This window comes from Dipodomys ordii, unplaced genomic scaffold, assembly GCF_000151885.1.
Source record: "Dipodomys ordii isolate 6190 unplaced genomic scaffold, Dord_2.0 Scaffold193, whole genome shotgun sequence".
Classification (NCBI taxonomy): Eukaryota; Metazoa; Chordata; class Mammalia; order Rodentia; family Heteromyidae; genus Dipodomys; species Dipodomys ordii.
The window spans coordinates 60,495-78,896 of record NW_012267409.1 but is presented as its reverse complement, the minus strand read 5'-3'; the positions used below and the strand labels follow the sequence as shown (position 1 = coordinate 78,896).

The window sequence follows — 18,402 nt, the reverse complement described above, 5'->3', positions numbered from 1 at the left end:
TGTATGTATGTATCCATATTTGAAGGTTCTATGTGCCTCACCCCTGGATCTAGTTTTAGGGGGGCTCACTATGCCATGGAGAATCTCAAGGCTGCCGAGACTGGAATCTATACTGCTAGCCCGAAGCAAGGCTTCCATCTTGGCCCCACCGATAACACAGCTCGGACTGGTCTCCCACAGGACGGTCCCTTCCGAAGCTACCAGGTACCTCCTCCATGCCAGGGTTTAGGAACCAGTAAAAAAAAAAAAAAAATAACCTTTCTAGAACAAACACTGAGAAGACAGCAAAGAAATGAGCTATGAAATTGAATTAGGAACGGTGAAAATCTCATTTGCCTAAGTTTTGCTTTTAATCTTTCTCTATTCACTCCACCACAAAGTTTGCTTTAAAGTCATCCCAGTCCCTTTTTTTTTTTTTAAGTTCTGCCCCAAATTCTTTGCTCTGCTCTGAAATAAATTCTCCCCGCTAATTTCCAACGAGACCAGCCTTGAGAAATGAACTGGTTTCTAGCATATGGGAATCTTAACACTCTACATATTCCCCCCGCCTCCTGCCTCGTACAGGCAGTGTGTAATATTGTTTTAATATTTAATTTGGAGATTTACATAATATCTTTCCTCCAAAGAGCTCAATATATTGCAATATCATAAATTCCTTTTCATAGTCAAAGATTATTCTTTATGCATGCAAATACTATATTTAACCAAGGAATAATGCAAATTAGGCGACAAATTCCGAGGAATCGATGGCCTGGGTAATTCTTTTGTCGGGGAAAGCGTGTAGCTGAGTGACCTTAATTGTCTGGGAACTTCAAACATGCCTTAACAATGGACAATCAGGAGGGCTTATGGCTATTAACGGAAGCAAGGCCATTTTGGGGGGTCTTTTTTTAGACGAGATTAGGTAATAGGATTGTGTCTGTGTTGTATACATGAGGAATAGAACGCCACACACAGCACCTCAGGAGGCCACCATGAATGGATATAAATCATACAGATGGAGTTCATGTGTTGCTTCTCCAAACATACACTGGAGACAGGTGTTCCTCTGGGCCCACGTTTACTGGGATGCTCACTGGGATGCAGACTTTGTCCCTCCCCTCCTCTGGTACGTATTCCTCTCAGCACAGAACGGCCGGATGGATACCTGTTTCCTATCAGATATAGATGAGGTCAGTCCCCGAACAAAGAGACTGAGAAACTTGGGAGAGGAAAACAGACTAGGGAGACAAAGTTCAGCAAATTGCTCTCTGACTACACTGGTCATATTCTTGGAAATGATGCTAATCTCAAGAGATTTTTTTTTTGTTTTCATCCACTGTCTTATTTGTCACTGATTTGTCACAGAAGCCGGTATCATGGTCTTCTTTGGACAGTCAAGAAATGAAGGATTATGGCAATTATGAAACTTTGCTCTGGTCCTGCAGTGAACAGAGAGGGAAAACTAACACCAGGAATTCTCCCCCCCCCCCACCTCCAATGAGACTAAGAAGCCAAGAAGATGCCTGCCTCCAGATAGAACAAGACTGAAACAAGCTGGGCGTCAATGGCTCACGCCTGTCACCCTAGCTACTCAGGAGGCTGAGATCTGAGGATCACAGTTCGAAGCCAGCCTAGTCAGGAAAGTCTGTGAGACTATTATCTCCAATAAACCACTCAGAAAACCAGAAGTGGCGCTGTGGCTCAAGTGGTGGAGCGCTGGCCTTGAGCTGAAGAGCTGAGGGACAGCACCCAGACCCAGAGTTCAAGCTCCATGACCGACCGACAAAAACAAAACAAAACTACTGAACAACACAGCAGCCCATCATTAAGGCCTGGGCGAATCAGATTAGATGTCAAACTCAGAGGTCAAAAGCCATAGCCAGCGGGCCAAATCCAGAATTAGATTTGTTTGGCTCTTAAGTGCTTAAAAAATTAATTTTTCCCCCCAATCCGTTGTCAATATTTTAAATCTGGATGCTTCCGCTTATAAAACCAGGCAGTTCTAAGGGCTGGCTACACTCACTGACTGTTTTGTCCGTTTCCTGCCATTCCTACCAGTCCTTACTGCCCTATGCCTGGTCCTGCCTGCTTGCTTTCCATTCCTGTATCCGGCCTCATGGGCCTCTGCCTTCATTCTCTCCGGCTCGGATAATTCCAAATCATGTATTGCTAGGAGTCATTCTTTTTCTTCCAAGCTCTCTTCTGGTCTCTCTCGCGCACACAGATACCAACTCTGATGCTCTCAGTCTAGTTAGCGGAAGAGAGAACTGAAGTTTGTCATTCATTTTCTTTTTCTGACAACTGAAAACGGCCCAGCTACGAGGCAATAGTTGAGAGAGGGGCTTATAAATGACATGTGCCACCAGAAAGGTGATCTCTTTTTCGTTTTTATCTGTCTGAGGATAAAATAACCACCAACCTAAGTCTGAAACCCAGGAATAGTATTTTCTGGTTGGAAGATGCCAGGAAGGTTCTAAAAGCACCCCGCATCCTGATTTCTTCATCGGTCCTCTTCCTATCTTTCCCAAGGATTTTTCTAGGTGGGTGGGCACCCTGTTGATGCTCAGAAATGGTAGGGACCTTTGTTGGTTTTTGCCATATAACTTTGGTAAAGATCTACTCTGCACATTTTCCAAATTACACAAGGCCTTTGAGGGGTCATGCCTGTACCCCTGGTTGGGAGTCATTTTACGACTGGTCAGACCCTTTAATAGTTTTCCCAGTCATTTTTGTTTCTTTCTTTTGGCATAGTTTGATTCTCTTTAAGTAGCTGTACGAAGGAGTTGGCATCCGGCAAAGCAGTTTATGAATACAGTGCATCTTGGTCAGTGTAACTCCTTCCAGCATCTTTTACCCATCCCTTCCCTCACTTTTCTTTTTTTAGGATATGTATTCAATTATTTTTTTTGACATTTAACAAAGCAGTTGATGTATACAACGCATCTTGATCCGTATTTTCCCTGCAACGTTTTCTTCCCCCTTTGACCCACCCCTTCCCTTATGTTTCTTAATTTTGCAAATCAAAACAACACTGAGATTCCACCTTACCCCAGTTAGAATGGGTTGTTATCGAGAAAACTAACAATAACCAATTCTGGCAAGCATATGGCCAAAAAGGCAACTCTATCACACTGTTGGTGGGAATATAAACTTGATCAACCACTTCGGAGAGCAGTAAGGAGGTTTCTCAAAAAAAACAAACAAACATAGAACTACCCTATTTGCCATCAATTCCACACCTGGGCATTTATCCAACAGAGCACAAACAAAGCCACACTAAAGCTACCGGTACAACCATGTTCATTGCAGTATTAGTCACCATAGCTAAGACATGGAATCAGACCAGATGCCCCTCAGTGGATGAATGGATCAAGAAAATGTGAGATATAAACATATATATATATGTATATGAACTCTACTCCACCAGAAAGAATGATATTGGCATTCGTAAGGAAATGGAAAGCCTTGAAAAAAATTATATTACATGAAGCAAGCCGGACCCAGAGAAACAAAGGTTGCATGGTTTTCCTCATTCGTGGCAGACAAAATGTGCCTATAAATCTATAAGTAAACGCACTGGGTGATATGCAAGTGGTTACAAATGAATTAGCTGACGTATAATAGACTCTATGGAGAGCTCAAATAGCGTAATTCTTTAGAAAGAAGAAGTCAAAAACCCAATAAAATAAGTACCAGGAAATGGGTACTTGCAAGGGGGAGGAGGTGTAACACAGGAGATGGGATAGATGAAGGGAACGCAAGGGGGAGAAGGCAGCCTAGAATTCATTGTATATAGCACACAATCATGCTTGCTTCTGAGTGAAGAGTCCAGTGACCTGAAGGATCATTACAGAACCTCCAAACACTCTTCCCTCATCATTACACCCATGAACAGACATCTATTTTCAGGGACTATAAAGTGGGGATCTCAGAGGGATTAGTCCCTTTGAGGACAGGATGTGGGAAGGTAGAATCAGCGTGCCCTGCTGACCTTCCTCCCATCCTAGATGATCTAGGCTTTCCTTCCACCTTAGATTATCCAATATCTCGTTCCACTTCGGCTTCCTTATCTGAGAAACAACGCTGCCCATCATTGGCTAATGATGAAGACAAAACGAGCGTGACATGTTCCAGAATTCTTCATGAGCTCACGGGACACACGCAGACCAGGAGATAGCTCTAACCATCACCAGCGCTCTTATTCCTGGGTAAGGTCCCACCCAACAGTATCCAATCATGACAGAGTTGGAGTTTCAGGTACTCAATGAACTCTTACAGGTTCGCTGTAATGATCTGATTGCTATGGGTCAAATTGTGTACCAGCCATCTGCCTACTTATGGACCACACATGAAGTTAGTGATGGTCACAGGCTCTTACATGGCTCACGTGTGAAGCCAGGATATGGGGGGGGGGGGGAGATGACCCGGACCTCACCGGACCTCACTGCATTTAGGGTTTATCCAAACAATTCACAATTCCTGACTTTTTAAAAAAATAATGCACCACAAAAGAGCAATCACATCCTTCTTCTCATTGATAATTAGCTTTCTGAGTTACCCAAAGAGAAATCATAGCACTGGGGGGTGATCACGCAGGCTTCTACCACGAAGCCAGAAGATTAGGACTGAAAGGCCTGTTACAAGGAGAACAAAGGACAGGAGGGAGGTTTGGGGGGGGTTGGGTGGGGATAGAAACTGATATATCCAACAGTGGTGACACGGGGGTCCCCTTCCAAGAGCCCTGGGTCCTTAAGCTCCCCCCCCCCACAGTAGCCCAGGAAGTTACAGATGGCAGGCCAAGCAGATGGGCAGGCTTGGGGAATGGCAGGGGAAGGGAAGGGAAGGGAGGGGGGGAGAAAGTAAAAAGCAAACTGATGTAAGTGGCAGGTTTATTCGCACATGCTGAGAGAGAGGGAGAAAGAGAGAAGGGGGAAAGGAAGGGAGGGAGAGAGAGAGAGAGAGAAAGGGGACAAGGGAGGGAGAGAGAGAAGGGGGGATATGGGGGAGGGAGACAGCCAAGCCCAGCATAACGTGACAGCCTGGCAAGACTGTTATTCCCAGAAGCCGGGACACTAAAATATTTCCACCGGTTTTCTGCCTTCAACTCTCCAAGGGAAGCATGGCTAACAAAGCCGGGGAGGTGGGGTGGGGGGTTCCACGCTGCCGCGCACCAACTACCTACCGTTCCCCTCTCCTTGGGAAAAGACAGACTGACCCACCTTTATCCCCATTGGCACCAGGGCAAGCTGGAAGCTTCTACATGCTCACCCCTTATTTTCCTCACTTTACGGGCATGCATGCAAACATGTGACCACACACATACAAACATGCCACACGAACATGGATGCACGCGTATGCGCACACACGCACACACACACACACACAACACAGCCATCTGGACAGCTTTGCTCTATCACACCTTTTTTTTCTTCTCAGCTCTGACAGCTGAAACCCTCCCCCCCCCCCAAGAATCATCTGTCATCAAAGATGCCTGGTATTAAAAGAGGCTGAAAAGTCTAGGAACGGGGTGAGGAGGAAGAGAAAAGGATCGAGCAGGAAAGGGGAAGTCAAGAAGAGAAAGAGAGAGAGAGAGGGAGAGTTAACTCTTGCTACTTGACTAACAAGCTGTCCATCTAGGATGTGTTGATTGAGACCAATCCATAATTCCAAGATCACGCTCCACTGCCCCCAGCCTCCATCGCCCGCAGAAGCGATGTGCATTTGCCCTCTGCAGCGTGGTACGGGTGCAGGGGAGTGGGGTGGGGGGAGAGGCTCCCTTGGTACTGGCCACGGGTTTACAGCATGCCAAGCTTGGGAAACGCTGCCGTGTATGTCCCCACGAGTCCTTCCGCGAATGAGCGTCGCTGGAGGGAGGCCGGCAGCGTCCGACTACCCGTGTGTCCCCTCTCGGGAGGGTTGCCAGATGGGTGAGACACGGTCAAGAGACGAGATCAGAAGAGTCAGAGAAGAAGAAAGCGTATGTTCTGTCGGGGTGTGCCGCAGGAATGCACTCGGCCATGCGGCGAGATCTGTGGCCACCAACATGAGGTCTCCGTGACACTGCAGCATGCACCCGTGCCAGCCAGTAGGAGAGATTCCCTCTTGAAACACAGAGGTTTCGTTGAAAGAGAAACCAAAAAAAACACACAAAAAAAAGACCCATGGAGATAGTATGGCCTTTAGCATATGATTTGGGGGCAATTGCTTTGAATTTTCCATTCTGAAGTTCCAGCTGTCCAGATGTCTGTCCACCCACTCATCCATCCATCCATCCATCCATCCATCCATCCGTCCCTCCATCCATCGGTCCCTCCATCCATCGATCTGTCCACGCCCCCGTCCACCTTTCCAAAACAGCATGTCTTGAAAGCCTGGTTGGATGCGGAGCACAAAGGTCCTGCTCTAACGTGGACATCGTCTCTGCTCTTGTGCTGGGCCGGAGACAACGCTCTAGGCTCTGGCACACTACCACAGACTCCTCCCACTCCACGGCCACACAGGCCCGGCCCCTGGCGGGAGGCGGGGCCCAAAGACCGATGGAGAAGGGTATCAGGCAATGTCAGGCAATGTCACCCCTCCCACCGAGCCCAGCCACCCCCACCGCCCGAGACGCACGAGGCCCGCAGCCGTGTCCGGGGGGCTTACCGGCCTGGTTGGTGGTGATGTTGACCGAGACGTGCTGGGGGGGGAAGGGGCTCTTGCTGGAGACGCCGTTGACGGCTTGGATGTCGAAGGTGTAGGGGGTGTGGGCCCAGAGGCTGCTGATGGAGACTCGACACTCGGTCAGGCCCAGCTGCCGGGGCACGAACTCCACGTTGTCATCGCAGCGGGAGCAGCTGCGGCGGTCCGCCCGGCACTTCTTGCAAATGATGTTGTAGGTCACGTCGTCCCGCCCGCCCGTCTCCCTCGGAGGGTGCCACTCCAAAATGATCGACGTCTCGTTGACGATAGAGATGACGTTTCGGGGACCCGAGGGGACACCTGGAGAGGGAGACACACCGAAAGAGCCGGTGAGGCCGGACACCGCCACGGCGTCTCTGGGCGGCCGCTGGTGACCCGATCCCTTTCGTCCATCCCCTTCTTTAACCGTAAGCGCACCCGCTCTACTGCCACGCATGCAGCTGTCATCTTACTAGCGCCTCCAGAGGCTGAGATCTGAGGATCGTGGTTCAAAGCCAGCCTGGGCAGGAAAGTCCGTGAGACTCTTATCGCCAATAAACCACTTAGAAAACAGGAAGCGGCGCTGTGGCTCAAGTGGTAGAGCGCTCGCCTTGAGCTGAAGAGCTGAGGGACAGCGCCCAGGCCCAGAGTTCAAGCCCCATGGCCGACAAAAAAAAAAAAAAGCTGGAAGTAGAGCTCAGGTGGTCGGAGTGCCACTCTTGAGCTGAAAGCCAAGTAAGAGTATGAGACTCTGAATTCAAGCCACAGTACCAGCACAACGTGAGTGTGCGTATGCGCACACACGCATGCATGCACACGTGCATGCACGCACACCTCAAATCTTCTTGGGTGTGAAAAGAACCTATCCCAAACTCCTCTGTCAATCATCCCCACAGATGCTTTATTTTTGACCAGAGGAGTCAACGGAAGGATGTGAGCAGCGGGGTTTATTTCTGTCCCCCCCAAACTACAACGTGACATCTGTTTGGTGCTTGCAGGGCCACGTGGGGTGTCACGGAGCACCGAAGCAGGTGTGAACCTCCACAGGGCACACACTTTGGGGTACCAAGGCCAGAAGGAAAGGCTGGACAGGAGAGGCTCACACAACTGCCCCAAGATACAGGAGACATGTCGGAACGCACGTGGACGCACTCAACGCATGACCCCATCTTACACACATATGCCAAGCACACCCTCAGTCAAGACTCCTACTAGGAAGACAGAATGGGCATCCGGAGGCACACTGAAGTTCACAGAGGAAGCTGGCTGCAGATGACGTGGTGTGTACGAAATGAAGCCACCTTGGAAGCCCGCCGGGCCGCGGGCTGGCTCCCCAGCGTGTCTGACTCCTCGGGCAAAGAAGCTGGGCTCGCCGGGACTCAGGGAGCATGGTGCCCTCCTTCTGGACAGCTCTCTTCGGTGGTCCCATAGACCTGGGAACGGCTTCTGGAAAGCTACTACTTTGTAAGAGAGCGAGGTGTTGCGGTGAATAGTCACGGTGGGGGGGGGAGCGGGGGGGGCATTTCAAGATTAAGGTAGAGAAACAATCCCTAAAAACAGGCTGGTGCCTAAGGGATGAATGGGAATGAACCTTGCCCAGAAGCAACCACCACCCCCTCCTCCTCCTCCTCCTCCTTCTCTTCTTCTTCTTCCTCCTCCTCCTCCTCTTCTTCCTCCTCCTCCTCCTCTTCTTCCTCCTCCTCCTCCTCCCCCTCCCTTCCAAACGGCAGGTCTGCCAGAGCCCTCTCTCCAGATAGTAATGCATTCAGCATTCACACACGTGACTGTCGCCAGCTGAAGGGAGACATGTGTAAAGCGGTTCATGCTGGAGACGGGAATCAAATGCCAACGTACAGAAGCAGAGAATAACAACAAGGTCGGGGGGCAGCGGGGGAAGAGACGGTGTTGAATCAGGCGCTGGCAAGCGGCTAGAGCAGCGAGCAAATATTCAATCGGATTCCATTAAAACATGAAAGAAAATCACTACTGTGCTATATAAAGCCCATTAGGTCCGAGCTAAACGCGCGGTGTTGATACGCATTTGCAACGGGGCAGAATTCAGGAAGCTTTCCCCCCCCCCCACCATGAAGTCTTGAAAATGGCATTCAAGAATTCTCCACCGAGCCAGGTGCCAGTGGCTCACGCCTGTCATCCTAGCTACTCAGGAGGCTAAGATCTGAGGATCACTGTTCAAAGCCAGGCAGGAATGCTTGTGAGACTCTTATCTCCAATGACCCACTCAAAAAACCGCAAGTGGTGCTGTGGCTCAAGTGGTAGAGCGCTCGCCTTGAGCTGAAGAGCTGAGGGACAGCGCCCAGGCCCAGAGTTCAAGCCCCATGACCAACCACCACCACAACAACAAAAAACTGGTTTGGAGACATCTTGGTAGCCTGGGAGCTGCCACCCAGATCTGGTGGCTTCCTGTCTGTTCATTTTTGCTTCCAGTTGCTCAGAAAGGGAAAAGCAAAGGGGTTCGGGGAAGACTTCATTCCTGGGATTATTTAGAAACTGGGTTCCCGGGGAAACAATCAAAGGCCTCTCCGGAACTCATGGGTGCTTCTAAGGGGGAGAGAGAGGGGGAGAGGGGGAAGGGGAGAGAGGGAGAAGGGGAGAGAGGGGGAAGGGAAGAGAGGGGGAAGGGGAGAGAGGGGGAGGGGGATGGGGAGTGTGTGTGTGTCTGTGTTACACGTGGGGACGGGCCGGGGTGGTTGCATCCAAGGGTGGGTGGATGGGATCCTTTTCCTCCAGTGAGCAAACACAGACATGGAAAGGCCTTTCCTGAGAGTCTAGACCTACAGAGCAAGGAGAATGGGCCCTGCGGTGCGTTCCCCTCCCCCCCACTGCCCCCTTTGTGGTAAAGGGTTCTAGCCACAATGACTGGGACCTCATATTCCGTCTTTCCTTCCTGCCTTCCTTCCTTGGTCTTCCTCCTCCTTTTTTCCTTCCTCCCCTTCATCCCTCCCTCCTTCCTTCCCTTCACCTTTTTTTTTTTTTTTGCATACACTCCTTGAAAAATCTTCCTTGCACTCTTCTAAGCCCCCTGAGAAGCAGAAAACAACAACAGGACTGGCCATCTTCCAGTATCGTGGGGGCTGTTTCTCCCACCACCGGGGGGAAAAAAAGGCATTAATTTCAGGTAAGAATCAGTGCTGTGAGGTCACACGATCCTGGCTGGCCTTCACAGATACCAGCCAGGTTGAGATCTGTCCCTCATTCCCAGAAGGCAGGTTCCAGATCAGACCTGCTCGGGCTTCGACCTGCAGTAACCACTCCCAGTGCCTGTGTGCTTGTGCTCCGAGAGATGGGCACGTTCCCACGGGCAGGCCGACCGGCCTCTCTCCAGACGCAATGAAGAGCCTGACCATAGCAGGTCTGGCCCTGGTAGAAATTCCCCCTTAGAGGAAGATGCTAGGGTTACTTTCTGCCCCTTTTGCTCGGTTTCAGGCCCTACTCTTTTGCAGAGACTCTCAATCAGTCCGGAATCTGTGGGACCCCAGCAACATTCCCCGGGAAGGAGGTTTTTAAAAAGAAAAGAAAAGGGGAGGAGGGAGAAAGGGAGGCCAGAAGGGAGGAAGAAAATCTGCTCTCTCTGCGTCAACAAAAGCGCCTTTGGTGATGGCCAAGCACCAAGGACACAGCACCACAGACCCCTTGTCTGAGCTCCCTGTTCTCACGGCTGCTTCCTCCTTTTCCTTAATTACACACAGACAGGCTTTTTCTTTTGAAGCCTGTCTGATCTGTTGCCACGGTTACTACTGATGAACATGTTCTGTGAAGAGGGCTAGGGAAATCCAGTCCCAGTGAAGGATGGGAGGGAAGTGTTGAGCTGTGATTTTCCACTTGGGAGCAGGAGGAGGCCGTGAAGGATCCCGATTTTCTGGGGATGGGCGCTCCTAAAGCCCTCAGGAGTACCTGAGAGAGGTCGGAGCCGCAGGGGACATGGTTGTCATAGTGGCTTCGGAGGGTGAAGTATGATCCTTGTGGAGCCGTCCAGAGGGCAGCCCAAGCGTTGCGAGCTTGGGATAGAATCTTCCTGAATCTGAATCTGGTTTTGGCCACATGAGTTTATAAAAGCAAGAAAGAATGAGGAGGCAGAGTGGGTGGCAGGAAGCAGGAGAGTATATTTGTAGGCATTAAGTTGGCAATAATACACTCTTGAGTAATCATGGGGGGGGGGAGGAAGCGGGGAGGTGGGGGGAATCTGCTGAAGATTGGTAAGCCCCCAAAGTGGATTCCTTTGTCGGGAATCTTAATAAAGCCAACCTTCCAGTCTCCGAATTTAGACATGAATTCCACGTTGGTACGAGGTGCTGGGTAGGCTGGCCCTGCTAACTTTGTGCATTGCTATGGCCACAATGGAATTCTTAGACATCCCCTCCCCTTTCCCCAAGGGGAACTGGTGAGGAAGATGAGTAATGATGAAGTAATACCTTCCTGGAAGACCCCCCCCCCGGGGGTTGTGCCACTGGGACAGAGATGCCCTCTCGCCTCCCCCGACACACAAACACATCTGTTGCCAGCTTTGTGTGACTCAGAATCTGCTAAAAGGCAGGAAGGCTTTCGTTCAGATACTGTGAGCCGGGACTTGAAGGCACACACAGTTGGTGGACCAAGGGTACATTCACAGTCCCCTGCAACCAACCCACGACCTCCCACCCCGCTCCTGACAGATTACGGCAACCTCGCCGACAATCCTCGAGCAAGCACACTTCTAAGACTCATCTGAAAAACAGCAGTTCCGAAGGAAAAGGGGGGGGGGAGAAGGAAATTAATGAGATCGTACACCCAAATGGTATAGCCCATGGTTGATAAACAGAGGAATTAAGTCACGTCAGTTGCTATTATTAACAGTATTAGTATTGTCATTACTGAAACATCTGGAACCCACACATCTAATTAAGATTGATCTATTTCAACCCGCTTTTTTTTTCCCCAGTAGTGGACCTTTGGTATCTACAACTGTGCTAAGCCTACTGAAGATATGGGAGCTATCTATATTGGGGAGCTCAGATGCTCCACATCTGGGGGGGGGAGGGGAAGGAACTCAGCAGGTGCATAACTTAAGGATATAAGTGAACAAGGCAGATACAAAGTATTGCAGATGTGTGGGAGGGGGGTGAAGACAGGTGTACCTAGATGTGATGCCCAAGGTGGGGGTGGGGAGGGGTCTTGTCTGCAAGGTCTCCCTCAGACAGACATCTTGGAGGTTCTCTGTTCCAGTCTGTACACCCCCCGCCCCGCCCCGGGGAACCGAGGCCCAGAAATTATACCTGAGAAAGGCATGTCTCCAGAATGGCTCCAACACCTGGGCTCATGTGTGTGTGTGTGAGGGGGGGGGTACCTCTTCCCATTTCCTAAGAGGAAGCCCGACTCTGACAAGATGTCTGGTCTCCATTCTCCTTCATAATCTGGGGCTCAAACTCTGGGCCTCATGCTCTTGCTTAGCTGTTTTGTTCAAGGCTGATGCTTTACCACTGCATTTGTGCTCCCCCCCCCGCCTCCCGCCTCCCTCCCACCCCACTACCGGCTTCTTACTGGTGAACTGGAGATAAGAGTCTCTTCAATTCGCCTGCTCAGGTTGGCTTCGAACTTAGACCCTCAGATCTCAGCCTCCTGAGTCGCCAGCAGCCGTCAACTTTCTCCTTTCAGATTCTGCCCATGGAAATTTATTCTGGCGGGGTGCCAGCGAGAACCCTCCTTTGGGAGAGCTGGTCCTCACCCCTAACACCACTTCCTGTTTCTCCTCTCTACGACTTGTAACCTGCAGACCACAGTCATCTTCCCAGACTAGGATGCCGACTCTTCTACGTAGGGAGAATGTTACACCTTTTACGTGGTCACGACTGACTACACTCAGGAATCTTGACCGTTAGGTGTCCTGCATGGCTCATTCCTAACCCTTTCCCCTAAAACGGACGCTGAGCAGATAGCACAGTAAGCTAGAGGAGTAAAGAAGAAGGTTCTTTGTTGGACACTGTTGGCTCATACCTGGCATCCTAACTACTCAGGAAGCTGAGATTCTGAGGATCTAGGTCCAAAGCCAGCCTAGGGAGACAAATCCAAGAGATTTTTGTTTGTTTACAATTGTGGGGCTTGAACTCTGGGCCTGGGTGCTGTCCCTCAGCTCTTCTGTTCAAGGTGAGCGCTCTACCACTTGAGCTACAAGCGCCACTTCCGGTTTTCTGGTGGTTTATTGGAGATAGGAGTCTCACGGTCTCTCCTGCCCGGGCTGGCTTTGAACCGCAATCCTCAGATCTCAGCCTCCTGAGTAGCTAGGATGATAGGCGGGAGCCTCCTGCGCCAGGTTCTAAAAGACTCTGATCTTCGATTAACCAGCAAGAAGCCAGAAGGGAGAAGTGTGGCTCTGAGTGAAAAAGCTAAGGAATAACATCCAGTCCTGAGTTCCAGCCCCCACTACTAGCATGCACACACGCACATACGCACATACACACACACACACACACACACACACACACACACACACAGAATCGACTTGATGCAGTCAGGTTGCTGGGAAGCAATAGAACCAGCTTGTGTGCGGTCCGGCCCCCTATAGGCCTAGGGCACAGGCCTCATCCATCAGCATCTAGGTGTAGGATGGGGGTCACCTCGCATGCGGATCCTTCTCCGTTACATCCCTTCTAGGAGTAGAACCAACCCTAGCTCCAGGCCCGCGAGCAAGTCTGCACGTGTTGCTCATTAAGGTCTTAGAAACGCCGGGGCCCGGGCTCTGGCAATTCTCCTAATCATAACAGTTAGTAATAAGAAGAAAATGATAAGTCAAAACAAGGAGAGACCCTGCTGGGCGGGAATTCGGGAACATCAGCTAGCCGAGCGTTACACATTTCACCAAATACCAGTGTTTGTACAGAAGCACTTCTTGTTTTCTCCTCCTTTAATAGAGCTAATTATCTGGGGGGGGAGAGGGAGTTGTAGACTCCGCTTTCTGAGAAGACAGTCCTTCCGAACGGTCTTGAGCCGAGGCCCGAGAGACAAGGTTTTCCGAGGGGCTGTGGAATCCCTTGGGGGAACCGACACCCCCCCCCCGTGGCCTGGGAAATCAGTGCATCCCATTAGAACGATGCCCGTGGCTGTGCTCGGGCCACATCCTGGGGGGGGGGAGCTGCTGTTCCCGCCAAAAGGCTGGAACGGTGGCTCAAGTGGTAGAGCACCAGTCTTGAGCAGCAAGAACTAAGGGACAGGGCCTAGACCCCGAGTCTGAGCCCCAGAACAGGCCTGGCCTTTCCAATAATAATCATCATTATCATCATAAATGATCAAGAACCCTATGTCCCAGACAACAGAATATTCTTCTAACCATCATCACAATTCTCTATCTTTCGGGAGATGACGCACCACCGAACAGCGGTAGGGGTTAAATATTCTTGCGTACGCATCCTGTGCTCCCGGGGAATACATGGAAGAATATTCCCGGCGAATACATGGAAGAATATTCCCGGCGCAGCTCTGTGTCATTATAAAAGCAACACGTGCCGTCTCTTTGCACCTACACAGAAAACACCCAGGGTTCCCGAGGCCAACAGTTCCAAGATCAAGGGAGCTGCGAGGGTGGCTCTTGACTGTCAACTCGATCAGACTGAGAAGCAATTGGAGAGGATCAGTCAGCCACGCTTCCTGCCTTCACTCTGAGCGACGCGGGAGTCACCAAGACCTGACACTAACGTGGAGGGGACCCCGCCGGGTGTGGAGAGCCCAGAGGGGAGCACTTTCCCTCTCTGCCTGGATTCTCCTCCCCGAACCTCCAGCCATGGAACACGGCCGACGAGGTACTGAAACCTCCCAAATAGTCCGCGGAGTTTAACCTTTCCTTCTTGTCGGTTTGTTTTCTCAAGTCGCTGTGATGGAGAACCAAACGTGTACAGAAAGGCATTAGGAAACCCAAGGGTGGGAAGGAAGGTTTCCCCGGGGAGCCCATGGATCACCTCAGACACCGAGTCTGGGGTCTGACACTTCCTCGGCACACAGACCCTTGGAAGGGAAGTTGAGGGAGGAACGTGTCCCCGCGTCCACCCGTAGCCCTTACTGCCTGGATTCCTCTGGGAGAGAAAAGCTCACCGCTCCTCCCATTAGTCATCTGTCAGGTACCACGGCTTGTCTGAAAAGATAATGAAAAGTCCCTATGCACATTAGCCACCAACCTCTTAAAATACCCAGCATCAACTCTCAAGGACTACGTCCGTAAGGGTTTGGAGACAAATGTAACACCTCATGGAACGGCATTAAAAAAAAAAGATGGGCTGGGGAGGTGGCTCAGTGGTAGAGCGCTTGCCATGCACGCGTGAGGCCCTGGGTTCGATTCCTCAGCCCCACATAAGCAGAAAAAAGACTGAAGTGGCGCTGTGGCTCAAGTGGTAGAGTGCTCGCCTTGAGCTGAAGAGCTGAGGGACAGCGCCCAGGCCCAGAGATCAGGCCCTATGAACGACCAAAAAAAAAAAAAAAGAAAAAAGGAAAAACTTGAATTCTATGTACCTGAAGGTGAAGATTCAACATCGTAAAGACAATCGTTACCTCTATAGCCATTTGCACATTTGGTGCAATCTGAGTCCTGACTTAATAGGATTATTTAATACAATATGCCCAATCTGCTCTCTCTTGAAAAGGAAACAAAAAAGAAGTGTTTAATAATGGAGAAGACTTCTGAGAATGAATAATCTATGAAGACTTGGTTTATATGTGGTAGATCATAAAGCTACCATCTCTAAGAGTATTTAGAATGGATGCCAGTACAGACCCAACAAACAATGGGAAAGCAGATGGGCTAAACAGGCATTTGGCCTACAAGAAAAGGGGTGATTTCACCAGGATCACATCCTATACAAGGATAAACTCCAGAAAAAGGAAGGTACAAAGCATAAACATCTTACAAAGAATTAAAGAAAAAAATTAGGTAGCTGGGTGCCGGTGGCTCACGCCTGTAACCCCAGCTGCTCAGGAGGCTGAGATCTGAGGATCACAGTTCAAAGACAGTTTGGTCAGAAACATACATGAGACTCTTATCCCCAAATAACCAGCCCAAATCTGGAGGTGGAGTATGGCTCAAGTGGTAGAGTACCAACCTGAAGCAAAAAAGCCAAATAAAAGTGCAAGGTCCTGAGTTCATCCTAGAACTGGTGCACACACACACACACACACACACACACACACACACACACATACATGCACGTAGGTGCGCACGCACACACACAGAGAAAAAGTGAGAGTACTTTTATACCCTAGAGTGAATAAAACCTAGGGGAAAAAGCCAAGACAGAAATCTCCAAAACTCAAAACAAATAAATGGGCATATTTGAGTGCAAAAACTAAAAACATCAATATGCCCCCCCAAAAGTCACCATAAATGGAATTAAAAATAAGCATGACATGGCAAATTGCAACCTCTTGGTAAAAACTATTTAAAGATAATAAAAAAATAGTAATTATAGGGCTGATACCAGGATAGAGAGACATAGAAAACATAGGGGGGGAAAAACAACATAGAAAAAAAAAAAGCAAAGCTCATTCACAGGCCATTCTCAGAAGACAAAATAAATCGGTTAACAGACATTAAAAACAGGCACCCACAATTAGGGAAATCCTCATCGAGGGACAAGCAGCTCACAGGTGTGCGGATGGCATCTAGCATGGGCCTGAGATGTGTCCCACTGGGGTAGAGGTGAACACCGGTCAAGACACATGGAAAAGTCCTGGTGGGATCACCCGGCTTTCTAAGAGTAGGCACCCCATCACTCAGCAATTCTATTTCTAGGCAAACACAGGCATCCCAAGATGTCTGAGCCATTTTTGGCAGTGCGGTTGTTTATATTACGGAAACACTGGAATCAGCCTGAATGGTAGAACTTGGCAGAGGCCGCTAACGCAGCTCCGATCTCAGTCTCCGCTCTCTTCCTTGTCCGGGGAAGGTACCTTCCCTGGCTACCTTGTGGAGGGAGCGCATGAGCAGTCTTAACCAATGAGACCTGGCCTTTCATCATCCCAGCTGGGAGGCCAGGAGAGCACAGGGAACGGTCCTAACCAATGAAACGCGGCCTTTCATGGTCCAGCCTGAGGGGCCCGGGTCATCTCAACATAGTGATCTGCCTCCTGGAGTCAAGCAACACACTTGCCCTGAGGGGAAAGAGCTTGGAGTGGAAGCGGGGCTGTGGTTCACGGGGTAGAGGGCTAGCCTTGGTTTGCGGAGCTGTGGTTCACGGGGTAGAGGGCTAGCCTTGGTTTGCGGAGCTGTGGTTCACGGGGTAGAGGGCTAGCCTTGGTTTGAAAAAGCTCAGGACAGTGCTCAGGTCCTGAGTTTGAGCCCCAGAACCAGTACCTCTCTTCGCTTTCCCCCCAAAAGAAAAGTTAACAAGAGGCCTGGGATGTAGCTCAGTGGCAGAGCGCATTGTTCAGGGTTCTATCCCCAGTACCAAAAAAAGAAATCAAAAGAGAGCTTATTATAGAGATACAAACCTGGCCAGGCCATGGGAAAATACACAGACTCCACTAAAACATAGGTTTATGGAGTCAGCGTAATCTAAGGATCAATCATAAAACATAGGTTTATGGAGTCAGTGTAATCTAAGGATCAATCATGGGGCTTGAACTCAGGGCCTGAATGCTGTTCCTGAGCGTTTGCATGCAAGGCGAGTGCTCTTACCACTTTGAGCCACAGCGCCACTTCTGGTTTTCTGGTGGTTCATTGGAGATCAGAGTCTCATGCATGTCCCTTGCCCAGGGTTGGCTTTGAACGGCGATCCTCAGATCTCAGCCTCCTGGGTAGCTAGGATGACAGGCGTGAGCCACCCGCGCCAGGCTTCTGAGACTCTTACCTGAAAATCAACCACCAAAGAACAAAAACCAAAACCCAGAGGTGGTGGCTATCCTGTATCTTTTAGTCAAGCTCTGGTTGGCAAAAGATAACAGCTAACCTTGAAGCAGCTCTATGGTTTTTGTTTTTTTTGTGTGTGTTGGTGGCGGGGCTTGGGCCTCTTAGCTTTTTCTCTTAAGGTTAGCTAGCGCTCTACCGCTTGTGCCACAGCTCTGCTTCCGGCCTTTTGCTGGTGAATTGCACGGATGCACGGGTCTCTCCGAATTGCCTACCTGGGCTGGACTTCCATGTCAGTCCTCCGATCTCAGCCTCCCGAGCAGGGAGGATTACAGAACAAAACAAAAAACACGAAACCAAATGATACTGGAACTTGCCCCCCAGATTCGGGGGCCAAACTCGAAGCCTCTGCTCTGGTGGTTGGGCTTCCCTGCGCCCCTCTGGTGTAGGTCAGGAGTCCTCCCCGCCCTCCCCCCCCCACCCTCCTCTCCTTCTCTTTTGATGTGGTGGGGGGGGGGACAGCAAGAGGGTCCTAGGGACTCAGCGCCCTCAGTTCATTCCATTTCTGCGGTGGAAGCAAGCCAGCCAGCAAGCACGGCTTGTCTCTGTGATCCGTCAGAAACATCTCCCATCATGTGGGGGACGGGGGAGGGGGGGAGGAGGGTTTTTCTGGTTTCTTTTTTTTCTTGTTTTTGGGGTCAGAAATGTAACAAGGTAATTATTTTCACACCAGTCCTTCTCCTTCTGCATAGTTTTTCACAGACAGCAGTTTTATAAGGCGTAATTATCTATTTCCACCGGCTTCATAAATTCCTCCTTCCCATTTCGTTTCCCTCAATACACACACACACACACACACACACACACACACACACACATAAACCAGGAATTAGTTAAAACTGGAGCCTCTCTCTCTCTCCCCCTCCCTTCCTCTCTCTCTC

The 18,402-nt window shown here is 50.1% G+C and overlaps 1 protein-coding gene across 1 annotated transcript in view; it reads right to left on the bottom strand.

The window, feature by feature from the left end:
* Positions 1 to 18,402, bottom strand: part of Ephb1 (EPH receptor B1) — a 108,431-nt gene that overhangs the window by 77,724 nt on the left and 12,305 nt on the right. Inside the window, exon 5 of the mRNA XM_013034659.1 lies at positions 6,628 to 6,963. Coding sequence (XP_012890113.1) covers positions 6,628 to 6,963 — 336 coding nt within the window. The remainder of the gene's footprint in view (positions 1 to 6,627; positions 6,964 to 18,402) is intronic.